General features: G+C 38.2%; 1 protein-coding gene across 2 annotated transcripts in view; it reads right to left on the reverse strand.

Annotated features, from left to right (window-relative positions):
- Positions 1-21,206, reverse strand: part of Zyx (lipoma-preferred partner zyxin) — a 167,402-nt gene extending 146,196 nt beyond the window's left edge. The window contains exons 1-2 of one of the 2 annotated variants that reach the window (XM_067128392.1): positions 21,111-21,206; positions 7,652-7,851 (exon numbers count right to left, since the gene is read on the reverse strand). In XM_067128392.1, the coding sequence (XP_066984493.1) occupies positions 7,652-7,816 (165 nt within the window). In that variant the 5' untranslated portion in view covers positions 7,817-7,851; positions 21,111-21,206. The remainder of the gene's footprint in view (positions 1-7,651; positions 7,852-21,110) is intronic. The other variant, XM_067128382.1, reaches the window with a different exon arrangement.
- Between the last annotated feature and the right edge of the window lie 2,719 nt (positions 21,207-23,925).

The raw sequence follows: 23,925 nt of genomic DNA on the forward strand, positions 1-23,925 counted from the left end.
ACAAACACGAGACGAGAGGACACACTGGGTGAGCGTGAGGACGAACTGGAGAGGTTCAGTGGCGCCTAAGAGTTGATAGACCTGACAAGAATCACTCAGTCATTCACATACCCGACTCCTTCCTTCATTCCCAAAACCCCTTAACCCAGATAACACAAACCCGAAACCATCAACCCAACCACCGACAAGAGGAGAGCCCTAAATGACCTCATACAAAGGTTTTTGGTGAATCCCAAAGTCCTCACGAGGGAAACCCACCTCAGTGCGTAAGGTCGTACATCTAATTTGAACTAACCGGACTACAAATACTAAGCATAACACCTTACACACGCCTCATAGTGCACCGAGTGTGGGAAATGGTGGCGGCGGGGGGGGGGGTAAAAATCATCTGGATACTACACCACTGAATGATCTTTACGTTTCATTTTAAATACAATTTGTCTACATATTCTAACATTACAAAAACAGGCCTGTACATAACGTTTCCAATATTAATAAATCAAGGGCTCCTAATTATGGAAATTTTATCTCCGTTCCTGACCTACGAACCCACTTGGGACAGCAAGAGTATAAGAGTTAGAAAAGGATTCATTAATCTCAGCAGCCTGGCTCTTTTTTCCTTAAGAGGAAACATTACTGTATTAAAAAAGACCCCAGTCATGTAACCGATGCAGTGATCGCCTCAACATTGCTTCATAAATGTACCTCATGCACCGCTACGATGTCACGTGTGAAATACTGTAAAAAAGAAAAGCCGACTATGATGGCATCGACTAGTTATTCCCAAGAGTAGCGTGCTCGAGCACCTACTTGTGAACCAGTGTGAACCAACAAGCTACCTACATGACGTCCTAAATAGTCTTGAAAAACTGTTATGTAAAATCAAATTAAAAATGACAATTGAAAAGAATTCCGCCATTCAATGGATATTTTGACAAACGTATGGTTTCATCCCAGGAGGATAAAAGTGACCTCGTCGAGGCCATTGTGACGGTATACGCTTTAATTTCTCTTCACCTTAGTTGCAACCTACAACAGTCGAATAATAACCGTTATCTAATTCACTGGTGATGTCGACAAGGTTCGGGAACCGAAAGCGGGACAGACAGAAATCAAGAACCAAAATGGAAGAGGACTGACTAGCAGATCACATTTAAGAGAAACCATGTTCACACAGCTTGAGCTATGCAGGAAACATAAAATACAACATTTATTTGAGACATTAAAAGCTTATTTAGTATGTTACCTAACAGATTGCAAAACATATTGAATATCCAGTATAAGTGATGGCAAATTCCAGTCTAAGTAATACAATTCAATACAAAACAAATACTTTGTACACAACTGGTCTGAGTTAAACACTACGATTGGTTAGTACTGGGTTGGGTGACTAAAAACCAATGAAAGACAGTACAAGTATCATGTTTCCTACACTGCTGGTCGCTTGATCAGTGGAGTTGAAAACTGAAACCCAGTGCCACTAACAAAAAAGCTCTAAAGACCAATGGCCCAGACTGTCAGTCAGGCAGTCCTACATCATCTTGGATTACTCAGTACACAAGGAATTGTTAATTACATCATTTATGGCATTTATGAGGATGCCCAAAGAATTAAGTACCCTGGTATGACTGTGTCAAACCCCATATGAAAACTTGTTTTCCTTGTAATGCGTAAAAAGTTGATAATGGGTTTGCAACTGTTCCTAATGTTTTCTATTCTTTACTACTAGCATAACAGTTTACTAATCCATTTCTTTAAATTCAGTCTTTCTCATAAAACTACCTCGTTGTTTTCATCATACCATGAAAAGCACAACACTGATGAATAATGAAATTAGTGATACCATTTTATTCATGGCTAGTCTAATTCAAACTGACTCCATCACAAATGTTTTTGTGTCAGCTTTTTCCTTTGGAGTTAAAATTAAGTGTATTCACTCCATTCGTCTCTGCCCTGTGCACTTTCTGCCTGAACCCACATCAGGTCCAGGTCTTCATTCACCCCCTTATACCATTATTTCCTGATCTTTCCTACAAGTCTTCACACTTCTTCTTCCATATCTACTATTTTTCTGACTACCTGTTCTCACACATTGTAATCCATGTCCAAGCCATCTCAATCTTTGAGAATTAACTTCTCTCTCCCCCCTACCTGCTGTCCTTATAAATACTGGGTGAAAAAAACACTATTACTCTTTAAATAATTTGCAATCATGAGCATTTCTTGAACCTATATGTTAATTTGGTACACATTAGTGAATTCAACCCAACACCTTTTGAACAGCATTCGTATGAACATTTTCCTAACTGTACTTTCTCCTTTGCTTCCTTTCCAATTACCCAAAAATTTGTTATGCTTAACTTGATTTTCAATCATCTCTTCTCCATTCTGCTCTTCCACCTTTTTAGCATTTTCACAACCTTCTTTGATTTTACTGTTAAAACTAGGTCATCTGCATATAAAAGCTTCCAGACGTCACCTTTTTACACTTTTGTGGCTTCTTTTACTGGTAAAATAAACATCAAAGGGCTCATGGCTAATCCTTGATGGACACCACCATTTATCTCGAATTTTTCTTTACTCATGCTACTTTCTTCACTCTAGATCTTGTATTATGGCAAAATGAATCACTAGCTAAATGATTCTCTCTGCTATTTTCCAATTTCGTAATGCCCATCTATATGTTGGTCTTGGTACTTGGTCAAAAATTGTTAATTTCAACAATTTCCCCTCAGAATTTCTAATACAGGTATTTTCATACTGTGCTCAAGCGACCTTACTTTTCTGTAATTTTACACACAGCTGTTTACCATATTTTCCTATTCTGTCATCACTGTATGGGTATTTCCCCTCTCTTCCGGTTCTATATCTCTTCCTTTGTCATGTTTGCAAATATTTAAGTGAGCTCATTACAACTGGCTTTCCTGCTGCTTTTATCACAGCTTATTCTGGGGCTCTTCCATTTTCCCATTTTTCTTAGGTCCCTTTTAATCTCTTTACATGATATATTCCCCATTGTTTTCTTTAACATACCAATTTGTCCTTCCTTTACTAGAATACTGTTCTCTGGTGCGGACGTCTACTTCTGCCAGAGATTTATCTCTTGTATATAGAGTGGTTTGCGGTGGTAGGTTTCTGTTTCCTCATATTAGCAGTTATGACTTGTTTGTCACTTTTTCATAAGTTACATTTTAACAGAGATCTTACACATTCAAAATTGATCCCTGATCCCCTTTTCCTGCCGAGAGCAACCAGATTCGCTGAACAGCAGCATCAATATGCAATAAATGTGTCTCGCTGTCGAACTTCTCATTCCAGAGGTCCTTTATTCCTCACACCGTTGGGCTGCGGAACAGCCTCCCTCTATACATCTTTATCCACTTCCCTGCTATCCTCTACCAGAGCTTGAAGGATCTCTTTCACACCTAACCTCTTGAACAAACTATACACACACATCATCATCTCAATCACTTTCACTCTCCCACTCTTGATCCCAAACTTAGAGCTCATTTTTTATAAACCTGCTTTATTTTTTATTTTCCTCATGGGAATTTTTGTGACCTCTGTCAACTTAAAAGCTGCCTTGTACTGGGAAACATTTTATCTTGAGAACTTATTTTCAATTTTGGAAGTCATCTATTTTTATTTGTTAATACTGGTAATTACATTTATGTTTATTGGTACTTAGTTTATACTGTATACTATATACATTTCTACCCCTGTCTTTTTCTTGATTTTTTTCCTTCTTTTACATATGGGAATTCTATTCTGTGGAAGTTTTTGTCCAAGTTAATGTTCCATTCCATAAGAATGTAAATTAATCATAAAAACTAAATAACAATAATAATCATCATCATAATTTTTTCTAAAGCTGCTCTAACAATGCAATACCAACTGTTCCCACAGTTTGCACTGCTGGAGTTGCCACATGATCTTTTTATTTCCTGTCCCCTTCTCTTCTTTTCCCATAAACTTCTAAAGACCATATATAAGCCACAGGAATTAGTGGGACTGGCCAGTGTCATGATGGTCTTCCTCAAATGTCTTCATGTGGGTGTTTATGTAGGATTTCTATTCTTACATCTTCTCAGATGGGATATATACAGTATTTTACTTCATCACTATCACACTAGCTTATCCAGCTACTGAGATACATATTTTCACACATACTGTATTCCCAAGATGAAAGTTGATCTTGGCTCACTCTGAGTTTCTTTCAAGCATCAAAGACTGGAGGCTGCCCTTCTGGTAAAGTGTAAAACCTTCTCTCTCAGGGGAACAAAGTTGAAGACTTGCATGTACAGTACAAAAGAAATGGAAGCAGATATTCAACAATGGAACAAATTCATTTAAACTACCTGTAAACATTTAAACATGGATGAAACAAAGGTATTTCTTAGAAATATTTCTGTTGAAGACTATGAAGCACTAACACAGTCAACCAAGATGAGGATATAATTAAGACCCTTTTCTTGGATGTTAATGCTTAAAAGTCTTTAGCTTTATGGGACTACTGTTCTCATAACGAAAGAAAACTGGTAAAATGATATACAAATTTATGTACTGTATTCCCAAGATTTTTAGCGACTACTTACTGTGACATGACAGGATAACTCAGATTTTTAACTCTTTCCATTAGCCAATTTTTTTCTTTCTTTTCTTGCTATCTCAATGGTAAATGCTTCTTGCTCTTGTAAGACTGTCCAGAAAGCAGGTAGGATAGGCTAAATTGCAAAAACATCTTTTATGAAATATACCTCCTTGTCTTAATAAGCAGGGTCACAAATTCTATGGGCTCTTAGGAAAAAGCCTACTGTATTGCTATTCCTTTTTAATGTTAAAATTATGGTGTGAAAAATAATGAATGTAGGAATTTGTGTGTGTGGATTTACAGTACACTTTAGTTATGAAACCCAACCGATTTTTTTCTGCTGATACATGTGAAAGTGTTTTGGCCCACTACCAATGAGATATGAGGTTCTTTAGACTTTAAAAGAATAAAATACAGTACTGTAATTGTGCCTCTGCTTCCACTTCCAATACTGTAAATCAAAAATATCATCTACATACTGTACCCACAATATTAATTTGATTCCCACAATGTTAATTCTGGCAACACAGACACTTCTAAAAATCCCTTATACAAACTGGCCAGATAAGTTACTTTTACGGTAGATTTTGGCACGCTGAAGAACTTTTATTCTATGCAAAATATTTTTCATTTGGCGTCACTGTTAATGAGCTATAGATGCATCACTTGGTTAGACATACTACCCTTGCATATTTTACCCACTGGTATCTGGATATCTTCATCCACTTCTAATTTCATGAATCTGAGTACTTTATTTAATAGGATGCTAGTGAATAGGAATACCACATCAAAACTTATCATCCAGTTAAAATTTGATAAACTAATCATAAATCAGAAGCAGTTACTTACTGTAAAGTACACACAGCATTTGGGAATCACAATCACCTTCTCAGAAGAAAACATAGCCAGGCCCATTACATAATCCTTACAGACAAGCTGCTGTTTATTTCTATGTCCCAATCTTTTTTTTTTTTGGAAAGATTGTTTCCAAATTTTCAATCATTTTTGCGAAGGTGGTGAAGTATGAGATGCAGGAACAATAAAAGATTGAGTTGATAATATTATTCGTACTTAAGTGACACTGTGAGAGTGCTCTGATGAGGCAAATTTGATAGAGGTTAACAATGAAAAGATGAAAAAAAAAAAAAGGTAATTAGAGAACAGATTCATGAAAACAGCAAGGAAAAGAACACATCAATAAGAAATAATTTTACATAGATGGGGAAAAGAATAAATATATCACCAAGAAAGACTAATTTAATAAGAAACATGATAATACAGTAAAATTTTTAACTTCACAGATTCCTGCACTTATCAGCTCCACTGTTAATGTTGAGTTTTTGCCAAGCTACCTTTTTACATAAATCTCTAAAATATATCCTAGAATCTATGAGGAATCATTGTTAGCTATGGGATACCTGGAAAATATTCAGCTATAGCACTGGCTACACTACAGTACTGTATATGGGTTTTGCTATTTAACAGACTGTTACTTATCCACGCTCTGGACGCCCAAAACATCCAGTGAGATGGAGAACTACTGGACTCAATAGAAGAGGATTGCAAGAAGTTTGGCCACAAACTTTAAAAATAGTAAGAACAATGACAACTTTGCCAGAGTTCCTAAAGAAGAATGACCAGATGGGATAAAGGTTGGACAGTTCATCAATTGACCTTGCCTTATGGAAATCATACTCATGACTAGAAAGAAGACTGTGAAATTCCAATTGTTTTATAAGACAAGCACTGAGTAGAATTCCTATGACTTTAGATAGTGAATGAAAGCAATACAATCATTTGATGGATTAATGATCACTATTCTTAAGCAAAGGCTGTACAAATAGTGCTTCCATGACAGACTGATACCAGTGTAGAATAAAAAAAATTAGCAAACTACAGTCTACTTTACAAACTCACTAAGGAAATGAAGAACGCTATAAGGCCAATAAACTCTCATTCTTCCAATATTTCAGGGCTCTATGGACTTTGCATATGGAAATTACAAAAGACAGCAATTAGAAAATTTTATGTTAAGTGACATGGTCAGGTGCAATGAAATCATCTACAGTTGACTTGGAGGAAAATGAGTTAGATAGTAGCTGTTTTTTAGTGAAAAATGAACGTTGCAACAACTTTGGGAATCATTAAAAGGATACTCAAAAACCATTAAATATTACAATTACCAATCTTAATCAATTTTGAAACAGGCTAAATATAGCTTAACTTTCAGCCAAAAAATGTTTCAATAGAAAAATACTTGGTGGGAAAATTTTTTGGGAAAGCACCAAAGATGTTTTCAAAATTAATGGAAAAATAACCAGATCTTGACCAATACAATTGCTGGGATTCTCTAGATTATTCTCAAAGTCCTTAAAATGAATATCTGGGGAGAAGCACCACAGTATCAGACGATAAGTACCAAAGAAAATGTTACCTAATGCTTGTTTAGTCTTAGAAAAAGTACATCTTAAATTAGCTTGGATTTTTCCTTCAGTAATCATGGAGGCATAAAAGAATTTAGGAGCAGGAACTGAAATCTGTCCTGTGGTCTGTTTTACTGTTACTGTATATTCCTACCCAATCTGTAACTTTACTTTCTACAAGACTATCTGTCATCAAAATCTTAGTAACATAAGCCTATGTGAACAGCTCTCTCTCTCTCTCTCTCTACACATCATCTTTACATGGCTACTGCAATATCATCTTTATCCTTATTTCATGATTCATGTACATAAGTACCAGACAACATTAATTCTCTTTTATAACTTTAACATTTCCTCTGTCTGTAACCATCTATCACTGGGGAGGTAAAAAATTTCTTAAGAGTAAATAAAGAATCGCTGACCACAAACAACAAATATACAAGTGACAGTTCAACTGTATTTCACTGTGTATGAGTTAGATCTGTCATAACCTAACCTTACATACACCAAATTACCAGTAATAATATTTTTTGCAAGACAGTGCATGGATTGGTTTGAAGTTTTGAAATTTCAGTTTTTCCACAAAAAAATTTGTAACAAAAAAGTATCAAAATTACAGGCAACATAATGTACTCACAAGAATATGCATCTGTGAATGAGGAACACCGCCAGACTTCTTTGGCTTTGGAGGGACTTCAGGCCCCACTTTCTTTCCCCCACCTGGGGAATAACGTTGTGGAGAAGCATTATTAAGGTGGAGACGGCTTAGTTCTTCCGCCACATTACTGTACTGGTTGTACATGGTGAGGTATTTAAGTTCCCAGTCTCTCACTGACTCTGCAATAAAAATGGAAAACCTGTTATAAATGGGATAAGAATAATTACATTCGTGAGAATATACAAACATAAATCTTGACTTCATAACAGACTAAGTGCCTGCCTAATTGAGAGAGAGAGAGAGAGAGAGAGAGAGAGAGAGAGAGAGAGAGAGAGAGAGAGAGAGAGAGAGAGAGAGAGAGAGAGAGAGAGAGAAATTAAATGTATAAATGACTGTAACTTCTTATATGTTACAAATTCATCATGCAGCAAACACACTAATAATTGAATGTTGTACCTATCTTAGAACAAAGAGTATTTTCTAGCATACATCATGTGCTTTACATGGTTAAGCATTTACTTCTGACATTATCTGCAGGTCAAAACATCTACACTGAGAAAAAATACAAACTGATCTTGCAAATGTTACATTATGTGATAACACAAACGTATTACAGGTACTTCATTGCCACGCTCACACACATTCAGTTGAAACTGTGAAAGAAAGGCTGATAAGTGGCAAAGGAACTTTGTGTGAAGGATGGGTTATAGGTTTGTATGTTAAAAAATACTCATTTTCAAAATATTTCTGTCTCTTCTGACATGAATAAATTGAGTAAGGTGTTTAATATAAGCCAAAAATTTGCACTGCGGAGGGATGAACACTAAAGATTGAGTTGTAGTACTTGGTGCTCAAGAAAATGGATAAATTCCAAATCCTTCATGTGACTATATACCATATTCAGTTTTAAGAAGGAACCAAAGTCCTTTGAAGAAATGAAACCTGAACTAAAACAAGCTATGTGGCTGTAAATGGGAAAAATACCAAATTTTAAAGTCATCTGTATTTTTCCTAAGACACAAATCTAAGAGTGCCTTGCACTGAGCACTCCACTTGTGAAAGCATAGGTTTGTATTCCAAATGAAACACAGAGAAGATAAACTGCCCAAAAAAACTGCGCATCTCAATACCGAACAACAGGATGGGCATCAACTATGAAAAAGAAGGGCAAAAGAAAGGGCCCACAAGCTAACTCACCATTATGTGACAGCACCCATAGAAAGTGAGAGTTGTTACTGGTATAAAATTTTTCTCACAATAATAATAAAATTATACTGCACATAAAATTTCCTTCTATGGAGAAACTTATGCCCATGGGGATACCCATAAGTTAGCTTCGGTAGTGCCTAAAGCAACAGTATTTATCCAGCATTGATCCCCTGACACTTGTGGCTCATTCACCTTGGGTATGCAAACTTGACAGGATTCTCTAATGCACATCAGGGTCTCAAGGATCAGCTGATGGTGTAGTCAGTTGTGCTGATGTGGGACAACACAACCACTGTATCATATGTCAGCAAGCAAAAGGGAATGGTCTCTATCTCTCACTGCAAGGTGACAGGGAAAGTACAAGTAGGTGGCTCACCATCCTTTCAAACTGTTGCCCAGACACTTCCCAGTTTGTTACAATATATCAACAAATCAGCCTGGGATAGGTCATAGGCATGGAGTAGTCTCTACACCTGCACAAAGGGGAAAGATGTTCAAGATTTGGGAGTCTCAGTGATCGACTTGTTCACTATGTGGCTAAACCAGAATTAACTGTGTTCTGCTCCCCAGTGCTAAATCAATGGGCTGCCTGGTGATCACCAACTGTGGGTCAATCCCAATCTCAGAATGACTCCAGTGGCTACTCAATGACCTCAAGCTGAATTGTATCCCTGGTTGCCTGGCCTTCTTGTTGAGGCAATGAAAGAACTACTCCTGTGGGACAGTGCTTTGGCAGCCACATCTGCTCAGGTACCACCTGCCCATGGAGTCACTTGCACTTCAGTGATGGAGACTAACCAGCATCTCTTGCCAAAGACAAGCTTTTCTTTCAGGGTTGCATGGGAGACATCAGGTATAATCAGGAGATTTACAGCAGATCTGTGGTTGGTGCTGTCAGAGGGGACCTCTCTGGTAAGAGCCACTTTTCAGCAGATTATGGACTTTGTTGTCTACCTCTACTGAGAAAAGCTCCTCTTCAGTTCTGCAGCAAGGACTACTGTTCAGCCCTTTTCCTAGCCTTCTGGCTTAAGGGGTTGGACCACTCTGCCTCTTTACAGGTTTCCATGTGCTTGAAGCACCTGAACAGTCATCCTTGATTTTCTCACACCAGTGAAGTATGAAGCCTTGAGGGAGATTCCTGACAGAGAAGCTACACTTAAGACTTTCATGTTAGTCTTAGCATCTGTAACCGTCACTCTGCTGACCAGAAAGATCCTGGGACATCAAAACATATTAGCCAATCAGCTCAGTGAGCAGAAGCAAGTTGTAGGGACAGAGTGCTCACTATGCCTGCATGAAAATAAAGTTGTTCAAGGTTTGGGGAATGCCAGTGATTGACTTTTTCATCGTGCAGTTAAACAGGAAGCTCCCAAGTGTTCTGCCTGCCAGTGCCGTATAGGCTACCTTCCAAACCCTTGGAATAAAAATGACGTTTTTATAATAAAATAAAGTTTTATATATTCTTACCCAGTAATTACATAGCTATTAGTTTCACTTATCTGGCAGCTTAAAATTCTGAAATTCGTGGGTCACACTGTTTTGTTTTGGGGTAGGTGGCGTGCCCCACCCACTTTCGGGGGGGGGGGGGGAAACAACTTAACAAAGAGCTCAATTTGTTTATGCCCCTATGTCCATGTGAGGGGAGGAGGGAGAGCTCCGATCATGTAATTACTGGCTAAGTAAATACAACAATTTATTTTATTATAAAAATGTCATTTTTATATAAGTAACTTACCCAGTAATTACATAGCTGATTCCCACATTGAGAGGAGGTGGGAAGGCTTGGACATGTCTGCCCCAATACACTATGAATGGTAATGAATTTGATAATAGAAAACTTGCTAACATTGAATCAATGTTTGTTGCTCCTTACCTGATAGGAGAGCTGCTACAGGTAGATACTCTCTCTGGTTGGTGCTCATCTTATTTTGTAGAGGTGAGGCAGCCTGAAGCACCTGCTACTACAGTGAGTGCTTTGCAGCGATGGACCAATTCCAATGGCTAGCAAAGAATAAGGATGCCCTACCCAGGGTGCAGTACCATACACAATAAAGCAGAGTAAAAAATACAGTCACCAAAAGCCACCAAAACTATATCAAAACACCAATACCCAACCGTTAAAAAGAAAAGACTGGAGGGTACTCCACGTACACAGTACTCCCAGGCTCCCGTATGACTCAACAGCTTATACAAGGTGAAGATATAAAAGACGAACGTTGCCTCCTATGTTTCCTCCCCCAACACCACACCAGCTGCATAAAACTACTATTTCTATATCCCTTAATTAATGGGAAGCGAAAACCGATATACATTTCTGAAAGGTTGGTTGTAAAATAAAAGCATGGGATAAATTTCGCTTAAACGCTAAAAAAGTAGCAACTACCTGAATCTCATGAGCTTTTACCTTACATGAAGGAAAAGACTCTCTCCAAGCATGGAGTGGGCATCTGATATGATGTCCCTAAGAAAGAATGTCAGGGCATTCTCGGACAGAGGCCTAGAGGGGTTTCTTACAGAACACCAAAGGCTGCTTGAAGTTCCCCGAATTGAATTCGTTCTGTGGAAGTAATATTTAAGTGCCCTCACAGGACAGAGAGTGCTCTCTTCTTCAGCTGGACCTACAACTTCAGATAGGCTCTTAATAGTAAAGGAGTGAGGACATGGTTTTGATGGTGTTTCGTTCTTAGCTAAAAAAATTCATCAATGAAAAAGAACAAGCTGCATTTCCTTGTGAAAAGCCAATTCTTTTGTCAAGGACATGAATCTCACTGGCCCTTTTTGCTGTTGCCAAAGCGACCAGAGAAAGTCTTTCTAATAAGATCTCTTAAAGAGATAGAGTCCATAGGCTCAAAGCGAGGGCTGGATAGCCATCTAAGAACAATGTCTAAGTTCCACGAGACTAATGGAACTTCCTTCAGCTTAACTGACTCAAAGGACTTAATTAGATCTGACAAGTCCTGGTTGGAGGATAAGTCCGTTCCTCTGTGGAGGAAGACAAAGCCTAGCATTGCTCTACACCCCTTCATGGTGGAGGTTGGGAGACCTCTAGAAGTTTGTAGGTATAGCAGAAAATCTGCTACTTCTGCTATAGATGTTTTAGTAGAGGAGACATTGTCTCCCCAACACCATGCCCTGAAGATAGTCCAGTTTGCCTGGTAGACTCTCTCTCTCAAACAACTGCCTTCTGCACCTTGCAATAGAATCGGCAGCTGCTTTTGAAAGGCCCTTCCTCTTGAGTAATCGCTTAACAGTCTGTATCCTGTCAGGGCCAGAGTAGACAGGTTTCGGTGAAACCATCTGAAGTGCAGCTGTTTGAGTAGTTGCTGCTTTTGAGGTAGCAGTCTCAGAAAGTCTGCGAGAAGTTTTAGCAGATCCAGGAACCATTCCTTCGCTGGCCAAAAGGGAGCTATCAGTATCGTGGATGCATTTTGGTGGGACCGGAATTTGTTTAATACCTGCCTCACCATACTGAATGGAGGGAAGGCATAAAATTCTTTGTTTGACCAGTCCTGCAACATTGCATTGGTCACCCAAGCTAGAGGGTCTGGGACTGGTGAACAAAAAAGACGGAGCCGATGGTTCCTGGAGGACGCAAACAGATCTAACATAGGTTTCCCCAACAGTTTCCATAGATCCAGACAAACTAGTGGGTCTAACACCCACTCTGTTGGGAGAACTTGTTTCTGGCAGTTTAATTCGTACGCTAGAACACTGAGCTTCCATTGTATGAAGTGGGTCACTACTCTGGTGTTGTTCTGGTCCAACTAGAGGAGAAGGTCCCTTGCTGTCTCGTTCAGGGAGAAAGAGTGTGTCCCTCCCTGTTTCTTGATGTAGGACAGTGCAGTCGTGCTGTCCGAATGGAATGTACTGCCACTATCTTGCTGTGAACTTCTGAAGCAAAGAATTGAAGGCCTAGGTGTGCTGCCATTAGCTCCTTCATGTTTATGTGCCAAGATCTGTTCTTAGGACCACATTCCTGAGATCTCTTTGCTTCCCAGGAGAGCTCCCCAACCTAGATCTGATGTGTCTGAGAACTCTAGGTTGGGGTTCAGAGGGAGAAGAGACTTCCCTTCTGTCAATCTTCTCTTGCAATTCCACCAGCATAGATCCTTTATTTCCCTTGTTACTGGAAAAGCAAATGAGTTTGGGAACTTCTTCCTGTTCCAGCTGGCTCTTAGAAAATACTGAAGAGGCCTCATATGTAGCCTCCCCTCTCTTCTCTGCTAGCCACCCTTCAATGTCACTCAGTGTTTTCTTCGCTGAAGAAGAGAGGACTAACTTAGGCAACTTGGATGAACCAGCAGTCTGAGCCTCCATAAAAAATGCCAAAGCAAGAGAGGAGGGAGTAGCTGGAGAAAAGAAGCTAATATAAACCTCTGCAAGGAGGCATACGCCGTAGAAGGCGTGTCACCCAATGCCTCCTGATCAGCTACGACTTCTTCCTCAGAAGATAAGGGCGACAAGAGTAACTCTGCAGGCGCCTGGCCAGATGGAGGAACTTTCTTAAGTAGATTCAAAATACTGTCTAGTTTACTTTGGATAGGATCAATGACTGTAGGAGACTGAAAAGCCGAAGACGCTCCAACAGCATGAGCGCCTGAAGCAGTTTGCTGGGATGGAAGACAAGTGGGCACTGATGGGCGCTCCGAAGACACAGGAAGAACGGGTGACAGAAAAGGAACGTGCGGGAGCTCGGGCACCTGACATATGTCGCTAACTGGGAGCTCGGGCCCCAAATCACGAACGGGAGCTGATGGGCGCTCCGGTGCTGACTGATGCACTGATGGGCGCTCGGACTCCAAACGACGATCCTTGGGAGATGACCTTGGCCTAGGAGAATAGGCAGGCCGAACAGCCACCTCCTCCACTAATACTGCACTAGCACTGGGTGCCACCGGGCGCTCTGAATCACCTTTATTATCCATTAGCACTTTAACCGAATAAGCTAACTGGGCGATTGATTCTACAATTAATTAAAATCTCTTGTCAATTTTTGACTCAAGACTGGCCATGGTGTTTGGATCGGAAATGAGGAGATGGGACTGGGTTCACAGAAATTAAAGGAACATTCATGCCTGATTTAGGAGACAAATCCTGACTAGCTGGTTTACTAATCTCCCTGGTGGTTGCTTTCCTTTTATCCCTAGCAAGGTTCTTCAAATGAGAATCTAATGTCTTTCACTTTTTAAGTCCCAGTCGTTACACTCTGCGCATCTACAAACAGTACACATCGTATGAGAATCACATGATTCCTTAGTCAGACATGCACTACAGCCTTTGCTGCAACACCTAAAACTAGAAGCATTAGTGTCAGACATTATGAAAAATTAAACTACCAAGTCCAAAAAACGGGAAAAAAGGGTCGTGATCCAATGATCAGGTCTCGCCAATCACTAACTAATAAAAACTGCAAGGCTTACAAAGGAATACTTCACCAATTGACAAATTCCAAAATCAAGCCGCTGCCAACCACGGTACTTCAACCATCAGCCAGCAGAAACAAACTGAGCTCTTTGCTAAGTTGTTCCTCGCTTTCCCCCCGAAAGTGGGCGAGGCACATCACCTACTCCAAGACAAATGAGTGCGACCTGCAATTTTCAAAATTTTAAGCTGCCGGATAAGAGAAACAAATACCTATTTAATTACTGGGTAAGTTACTTATATAAAATAATTAAGTATGCTTTTCTGCTGTTCCACCTGATCCATTGAGTAATTCCCAAATGTGGGTCACTCCAGTCTCAGAATGACACTCATGCCTAGGGTATTCAATGACCACAAACAAAATGTTATACCAACAGAACTATACCACTGTGGCCCACACTGCTTTGGCGACCACATCTGTTCTGGTACCTCCACTGACAATGCAGCATCTTCTGTGAGGGACAGGCTTTCCTTGCAAGGTTTCAAGGAAGGTATCAGGTAGCCTACCACGAGATCTCCAGCAGATGCCTACCAAACCTGGCTGACAAAGTATTGTAATGGGTCTGAACTGAAACAAATCTATAATTATGAAAGGTTTACTAAGAACTGAGGTGATTAACTTAAATGAACTTGAAGCTAAAATTTACAATACATAATTAATACTAAGAGAGAAATAGCCTTATTTGCACTCCCCCTCTAAAACTTCTAAAGCCTTCTCATAGGCTTTTTTCTACAAACCAATTTCCATCTCCATTTAAAAATCCATACAATTTGGATATCAGAGGTATATCTTGAGGCACAAAAGACACTTGACAACCTTAATACTGCCTGCAGCATTAGGCTAGCACTCCACAAGGCAAAAGCAATAAAAAGGAAGACTTTTCTCTTAAAATGAAGGAAGGTACTTCTCTCATGGTAAAAGAGAAACTAACTGTTTGGTTATTTTTTCTTTCCCAGTAACAAAGAGGTCAATGCAAATATACAGTATATCTCTCTGGTTTGGCCTACACTGATTTGTAACTATTCCTTCAAACAACCTATCATTTACATATTCCAAGCACTTACCAGATGTTTATAAATAAGTAAACAGTATCATTTACGCTCTTCAAAAAGAGGTGTATGAAGAGAATGCAGATTATTATTTATGTTACTAATCATAATACTGCAAGACCAAAATTCATAAGACAAAGTTCACGTTTGTGGAAAAAGCATGAATAGCAATATACAGTACTGTATAATACTAAGAATAAACAAATTAATATAAATCATGTATGAACAAAAGTTGAAAATTTTCTTGTCTACATATGAAAAACTAAGACAAACAGAGCATGACACTTTGAAGAGGCATCACACACATTTAAATTTACAAGCATCAAAACCCAGTTTCAAAATAAACAAAGTATAACATCACAGAACTTCAACAAAATATGGATAACATTACTGTGAAAATGCAATAACTATTCACCTATTCCCAATTTTATTTCCTTGACCTTCCTACAGGCCTCTGTCCTGATATACTTCCATATCTACTACTTTTTAACAAACTGCTCCTTATCCCTTCTTTTCACATGCCAAAATCTTCTGAACCTTTGCGATCTGTCTGTCTCTTAGCCAGTAGATCCCACATCTCTCCACTTAACCAGTCACGTGTAATGTAATGCACTGTTACATGGAAGTGCTTATGGTAAAATGATACCCCAGATAAGTATCAAATCACTCAGGATTAATTTTGGAGGCCCTACCATCAGATGGCATTTTGTCCCTCTGGCAGGGTCCATTTATTTCTTTCAGTTTTTAGTTTTCTTGAATAACTTGTTCTTTCTTCCACATTAAAACTATTGGAATAAACAACATTGGTCTTAAGTTTTTCTGTAATGTCTTGGGTTTTCAAAACATTTCTTCCATTCAAGGGGAATCTTACTGAATAGTCTGGGTGTTGTGTATTCAAATGTTTTCACCAATGTCTTAGTTCTGTTAATCTTTGTTTTCCCAAGCTCACATAGGCATTTATGCTTTTGGTGGCACATTCCTCTAAAATATCCATTAGAATTTTTATAACATTTTCATGCATTATATTGTAATTATTGTTGTATTTTTAATTCTTGATTTTCTTCTTTATACTTCTAGTATGATCTGCACCTTGCCAGGTTTGGACTTTGGCAAACTATACTACAGTATTTGTCTCATCTGAGTTACAATCCTTTAACCCAAGGACTTTCCCAAATATGGGGCATACAAGCACTCCAGTGCATTTGTCCTCCATAAGTTCAAAATTTTAGTGCAGTATTTGAAGCATGGTGCTGCATGGTACCGGTACTGGCAAAATTATAATCCTTAATCCTTCCTATCTTAAAACTTATGATCCATCAGCTTTAATTTTGACCATTTCCATGACCTTATTTTTGGAAAATTATAACAATCAAAAAACTTGAAGGAAATTCAAATTGTATGTTAAAGGAGTGTGTGAGAAGAAAAATACTACGGACATATCACCACTCAGTATACCAAGGAAGATGCATTGTAAGATCTTGACTGAGAAAGACATTTGAAAGAATGAAGGATAGCAGAATAGTGGGAGTTTGGACTGTGATTACTTAATTATTTCTATTCATATGGAAAAGGGAATTAGAATGTAAGAACCCTGAATCAAATGGGAACTGGTAAATTAATTCAAGAGATACAAAATGGATATCTTAGCTGTCTCTGAAAAACTTAGAAAAGAAATGCAAAAAGAAAGACTGGGGGTTATGTGTAACTGGTAGAGGAGGAGTAGGAATGATCTCAACACCAATGCAAGAAAAGGCACTGACTGACTGGAGAGCTGTGAACAGCAGACTAACGTGTAGGATCATACAATGTGGATGCATCAACAAATGAACTCTATACTGCACTAAAAGATGAATTTTATATAAAACTAAACTAAACAATCTTATAAAAGAAATTGCAAAAAAGCAAACATGTATGAAAACTTGCTTGTGATTTAAAAGCTAGAGGTGGTGTGATTTAAATGCTAAAATTGGTAAGAACAACAAATGTATGAGGATGTAAGGTAATGGGCAAGGAAGGCCAGGGCAAGACTGTACACAAATTCTTAATTGGAAGTACCCTACTCTTTCTCAACATTAAAACATTCACATACACACTTTGACAGCTCCAAATGGCAATCATAGAAACCAGATCACTTGGCCATTACTGAAAACAGACAAAGAATGCAGAGGAATGTTAGAAGCTAAGGAGCGGATGTCAGGAGTGATCACAAACTTGTCACTGCCACATTATGGGGGAAATTAAAAGCACTGAACAAAAAAAGCTGACAGAGAATCTAGGTTTACTACAGTACAATAAAATCAAAGCTTCTGGAGAATGAACATTAAGAGGCTTTTGTAAATGAGTGTTGGATGATTTGCAGTTTTAGTGGCCATATCTGAGGAGGTGCAGACAATCAATGAAAACTAGACTAACATAAGAGGCATATGCAAATCTGCTGAAAAAGAAGTACTGTACTTGGGCATGGGCATAACGAAACAGAAACCCTGAGCATCAGGTAAAACCTGGGATACATTATAGAATTGACAAAAGCAAAAGTTGCATGTGGAAGGGTGCAGTTAATGGGCAAGATGCAATATAAGAAAATCTAAAAACAGGCGCCTTATGCAGATTAACCCATGTTTTCAGGGTGAAGCACGGGTGTTAAAGTATCTCACAGAATTATTAATGAAATGCCCATTGGTAAAAGGAGAAAATACCTGTCAAAGGGAGGAATGGGTAAATAATAACAAAAGAAAACAATGCTAGATGGAATATTTTTATAGGACATGAATAAGTGATGTGAGGGGATAATTTGATATGCCAGAAGCTAAGGACCTGAAGTAATAACAAGTGAATTCATATGTCCTTTAATAAAGAACTTAAGAAAAGAAAAACACTAGGCTATGATGGAACTACTGTCCAGATCATTTTAGCCAAAAATGAAATAACTCTTTGCATACTAACTACAGTGTATTGCAGTACAGTATATGGAATGAGGAAACAAAGCCTGATGGCTGGGAATTCGAAGACACATTAAAGACAAGGCAAAGATACCTGTAATGCTAACTGAAATTATCCACAAACAAAGTAGATACAAAGTTAATGTTAATAATCTTGTCAGGTGAATTTGTAGTAAACAGCAGGTGTCCCAGAAAATGAATTAATATTTCCCTGCAACACCCGCTGTTAATTCACTATTGCTACATGCACTTTCCATGGAATTAATAATGAAAAAAGTGGTTGAAGTTGGCAGAGTTGGTTCGGACTGGAATAATGATAAATATGTGACAATCTCAGAATATGCAGATGATTCTGTTTTAATCAGCAAAACACCACATGATTTTTGAAGCTTGCTTAATAGAATGCATCCTATATCTTAAAGAGGTAGGACTCACAGTAAATCTAAGAAAAAACGGAAGTAATGAGGACCATGTATACATGAAAAGATAAGTGTCTGCATGAGGAGAAAACTGAGGTAAAGATTTATGTTCCAATGACCATTCTAAAACTGGTGAAATATGGAATTTCTGATGTTTTTGATGTAATTCTGATGCATCTGAGATTAATATCCGGTAAAAATACTTGGTTAGTCCATTACAAGCAAATGCCCATTGTTATACTATATTTAATAATGAGTGGCTTCCACGGTGAAACGGGGGCTTTTGGATAATGGCAAAATAAAAAAAAAATGAAAAGCATAACCTAACCTTCCAAGCATAGGCTAACCTACTCTGCTGGGGCCTACCTGAACAGGGGGCTTCCCTCTTTGCTGAGAACACCTTTTCAACCTAACCCAACCAAAAGTGAATGGCAGACATTGCAATGGGCTAACCAAAGATTTACAAAAGAAATTAATATACAATACATAAATTTATTTAGAATCACATAAAAAATTAACCATATTTCAAACAGTTTTCAAATAGCTCATTTAAAAAAAAAAGACAAGGCCACATCACTTCACAGGTCTGTCCCATAAGGTATGGGAACAACTTATCTCACAAAATGCAAAAGGATAACTTCATAAGACTGGGGCAAAATCTTTGGAAGCATCATGATACCAAGCATAATGGGCTTATAACCATGAATGACAGAACAATATTATATATTAAAAGAAAAATATTCTATAATACATGATGCAACACTGCATAGGCACAACTGTATATACAATCAGTAACGTCACAAGTTACACCAATCAGTACAGACTGGTAGACCTATCTGCAAATGGACATGAAGCAGAACAAATACAAAACTCTCAATTCATATTGGTATCTAAAGTAACTAGATGTTTGACTACTGGACTGAGGCCCACCAGTCAACCCAATTATAAGTAGGCATCAGCTCTAACGTGCATCAAAATGGTATGGGGCTGAGAATCAGAACTATCTAAATTTCTAGCACACCCATATATATATATATATATATATATATATATATATATATATATATATATATATATATATATATATATATATATATATATATATATTAATATATATATATATATATATATTATATATATACACACACACACACACACACAAACACACACATATCGTATATGTTTTTTGCATATGAATGCACGGTGTGGGGAGTGCAAACCCCATGCCACTGGCCATTTTGGTGACTCACACCATGTAGGGTAGCAACAATGCTCTCATCTCCTGGTATTTCCCATGAGTGAGAATGTAAATTGCCATTGGCCCTATGTTTAGTGGTTCAACTGCCATTTTGGGGGCACTTCCTCCAATCAAAAGACCAAAAGGTTAAAAACCTTTACTAGGAAGTCCTATGCTTTGTAGTATATTATTACAACTAAACCTCTTAAACAAATGGCACTCCCATGAGCAAACAGGTTATACCACTTACTGCCAACACAGTAGCAGTTCACAACAAAGACGTGTGTGGCCTGTTGGCCTCAGATGATAAACTACTCTACCATTTACCAAGAATTTCCTCCCCCAAAGGATTCACAACCATCTACCAGGGCCTTCTCTGCATTCGGGTACAGTGCATTAGAATCCCATGTTGGCAGCAATGACTTGGCAGCACCACTACTTTTCATATTATGATCAGTGTAAGGGGGTTTGACATGCTGCTCATAAGCCTTCTAAGTAGGTTAGGTGTGTGGAGCAGGGATGTTGCGGAAGTTTTCTGTACAAGGGGTTCATCCATGATTCAGCAGTTTAAGTATGAATGTAGCGGGGGAAACGGTAGGCACTCTGTTTAAGACAGCCTAAAGACACTACACTGTAAAATGCTTTGACTTAAAACGAATATGTAACCACACTCCTGAATTATGCGTCAGCAATAAGCAAAAGAAAGCAAATATCCTTTTAATGTTATTCTCTATCATGCTCACTCAGCACCTGAAAAACTGCATACAAATCCGCTGACTGAATTCAGCCCGAAATGTAAACCCTCCAGAGAATGTCATATTTCCTCGTCTGAATTCGTTTTCAATTTGGCGTTGCCCAAAGTGGTACGAAACACAGTTACATGCATGAGGTTCTGAGTGTTGTTTGTCCCTTTTCACAATAAAATCTAGTCAAGCACTAACAGGGAATTGCATTTTTATCTGATCTTGACTGAAGGCATATCAAGACAAGAGAATTCACCCAACAGATAGCTACTGACCTGCGCTGTGAACCGCTCATGTTTTCTCTCTTATATTCTTTCACAAGGAAGCAAATTACACCTTTACCTCCCAGTTGTCTTTTTACAGCCTTTAGAAATAATTTATATCAATCATCATACCAAATAAAACATGAATGAACCTTACCTTTGAAATAATCACATACTCAACCGACGATAACCTACCACGATCACTCCCTTCAACACAATACTACCATTCACTCACAGGTGATTGGTTAAATTCACGTGCCAACATGTATATCCCTTTAAAAGTTTGTTTTCCCTCATAGTAGGTAAAACATATTTCAGTTCACTCAATAGAAAATACATTCAAAAACTTTTCTGTGAATTTAACGTAAATGGAAATCGTTAAAACATCCTTTAAACAAACAAAGTGAAAAATCCATACTGCGGCATTGTTGGAACGGTCAACAAGACGACAACGCGCGTTATTTAAAATTCTTAAAACGCCTTGAAAGAGAAAGTAAAATTGTCTCATACATGCAATTCAGAACCAGTGAAGCTGAAAACATAATGAAACGAAGCGTTACATGACACTTTGCAATTGCGTATGAAATACCATCATCTTCATATAGTTTCGTGATAAAATTTGCTTATTTTACCGAAAACGAGGGAATCTTGAAGCCACGTCGGCACTGATCAATACATTGCAGGAGAGAAATCCTTTGTATTGAAGGGCCTGGATAACACGTCATTCGTCTTCACGGCCATGGCCTTAATGCACTTACCACGAACCCACCGATGTGTACTTTTTTAGACGTCTTTTTTATTCTCTGCCTTTCTATTTTTCAATGACAATTTTTGTTTTTTTCCAAATGCTAGTTTGCCTAAGTCACTTTAATCGCAGAAAAATGAAACAAAAACCTATGGAGTAGAAAGAATTTGTGTATTAATTAGAAAATGAGTTTTTAAGGATAGCAGAACATCAAAACTGCGACTGAAATTCACATGCGTTAATGATATTAGGTGAAATACTAATAAAAGCATCTTTTTTTTATTAAACTCTGTTCTGAAGCATTTCATAAACTATATATAATTTATCAAATACTTGCCAACCTCTAATGAAATATATGCATTACCAAAAAGCATCTATATTCAAAAGTTCAACGAAGAATTTGTAAAATCCAATCGTTTCTAAGAATCTTATATTTCCACCCGATCGTCTTTTCCTATATCTAACATTTTGCCAAGGAGGTATAGGATATATGACCTGATTTAAGTCGAGTCCAGTAGGTAAAATGTTATAAGTTGTCTTGGCTCTTCCAAACGTATTCCTATACAGCAGTGGTAGGCATTGCACCAGGGTATACGATTTACTTCTTAATAACCCGATACATTTTATTCATAGGCATAAACGAGTATCAGCATGGTAGAAATTGAATGTCAAATTCGTGCAAGGAGCTTTCGAGTCTACTCGGCTGTCATTTTCAAACCAGTAATTTCACCGTCCACGTTACTGTGAAACCAGTTTCATTAAATGTGCTCTGCTTTATGTGTGCTTGTTTTCACGAACCTCCATTCTTTCTTAAACGAAACAATTCATTTCGTATTGACATTCGGCATTTATGGCCACCCTATTCATTCACGTACATTTGAGACGTTTTATTTGCTTCATGTTGAACGTTGTTTGAATTGCCCATCTTCCTGCCTAACCATACCTTTCTATAGGAATATATAGTTCCTCTTTGGACGGGTTGGTATCGTTCTCGGCTAGCACTATGCTGGGCCCGCGTTCAATTCTCCGACCGGCCAATGAAGAATTAGAGAAATTTATTTCTGGTGAGAGAAATTTATTTCTCGCCATAATGTGGTTCGGATTCCACAATAAGCTGTGGGTCCCATTGCTAGGTAACCAATTGGTTCTTAGCCACGTAAAATAAATCTAATCCTTCGGGCTAGCCCTCTCTAGGAGAGCTGTTAATCAGCTCAGTGGTCTGGTTAAACTAAGGAATACTTAACTTATGGGAATATATAAAATTCAAGTCAAAAGCCAAGTGCTAGTGCCTATGAGGTCAATCAGCGCTGAAAGGGAAATTGTGAGTAAAAATGTCTGAAAGGTTTAACAGGAGGAAAACCTCTTAGTTACACTATGAAACAACTGTTAGGAGAGGGTGAAAAGTCAGATGGAAGAAAGAGAATGTGAACGGAGGCATAGTAAATAGAATGAAAGGGGTTGCAGCTAGGGGCCAAAGGGATGCTGCAAAGAACCTTAAGTAAATGTCTACGTTGCACCGCGTGAGGTGCGCAGATGGCACGACCTCCCTATGGGAACGTATCTGTATATTTAGATACGTATTTACACAGCTAGCGAGCGTGCGTCTTTATGTGTAGCTGTTGATCTATCTGCTTCTATCCATATGCTACTCGTTGCAAATCTTGTCTCCTGTGCAGGAAATATGCAGTGTTGGGTCTGGTCATTACTTGCTCGGATGATGTCCAATAAATGTCGACAATGTCGGTAGGCGCACTCTTTGCCACGTGTGGGGAAAAAGGCTTGGCCTAACAACCTCATCCCAAAAATCAAAGTCTACAGGAGAAATATAGCACCTATTGAATCCACCCAGTCTACGTAGAATATATATATATATATATATATATATATATATATATATATATATATATATATATATATATATATATATATATATATATATATATATATATATATATATATGTATGTGTGTGTGTGTGTGTATACATATGTTTATATGCATGTGTGACTTTGCTTTGTTGTGGAATTTTTCTGCACAATGGATTCATCCACACCTCAGCAGTTAAGGTATGAATGTGGCAATGGCCGTCGTGTAATTTTTATCTGTAGCCAAGTCACTCAATATTAGAGAAAACGTCTTAATTTTGATGAAAAACGCATTTCGGATTCGAGGTTTTGTAGTGGCAAGCTCTCCAAAAATTGTGAAGAAAACCAGAGAAACTAGCACAAT

Source organism: Macrobrachium rosenbergii, chromosome 3 (assembly GCF_040412425.1).
Source record: "Macrobrachium rosenbergii isolate ZJJX-2024 chromosome 3, ASM4041242v1, whole genome shotgun sequence".
Lineage (NCBI taxonomy): Eukaryota > Metazoa > Arthropoda > Malacostraca > Decapoda > Palaemonidae > Macrobrachium > Macrobrachium rosenbergii.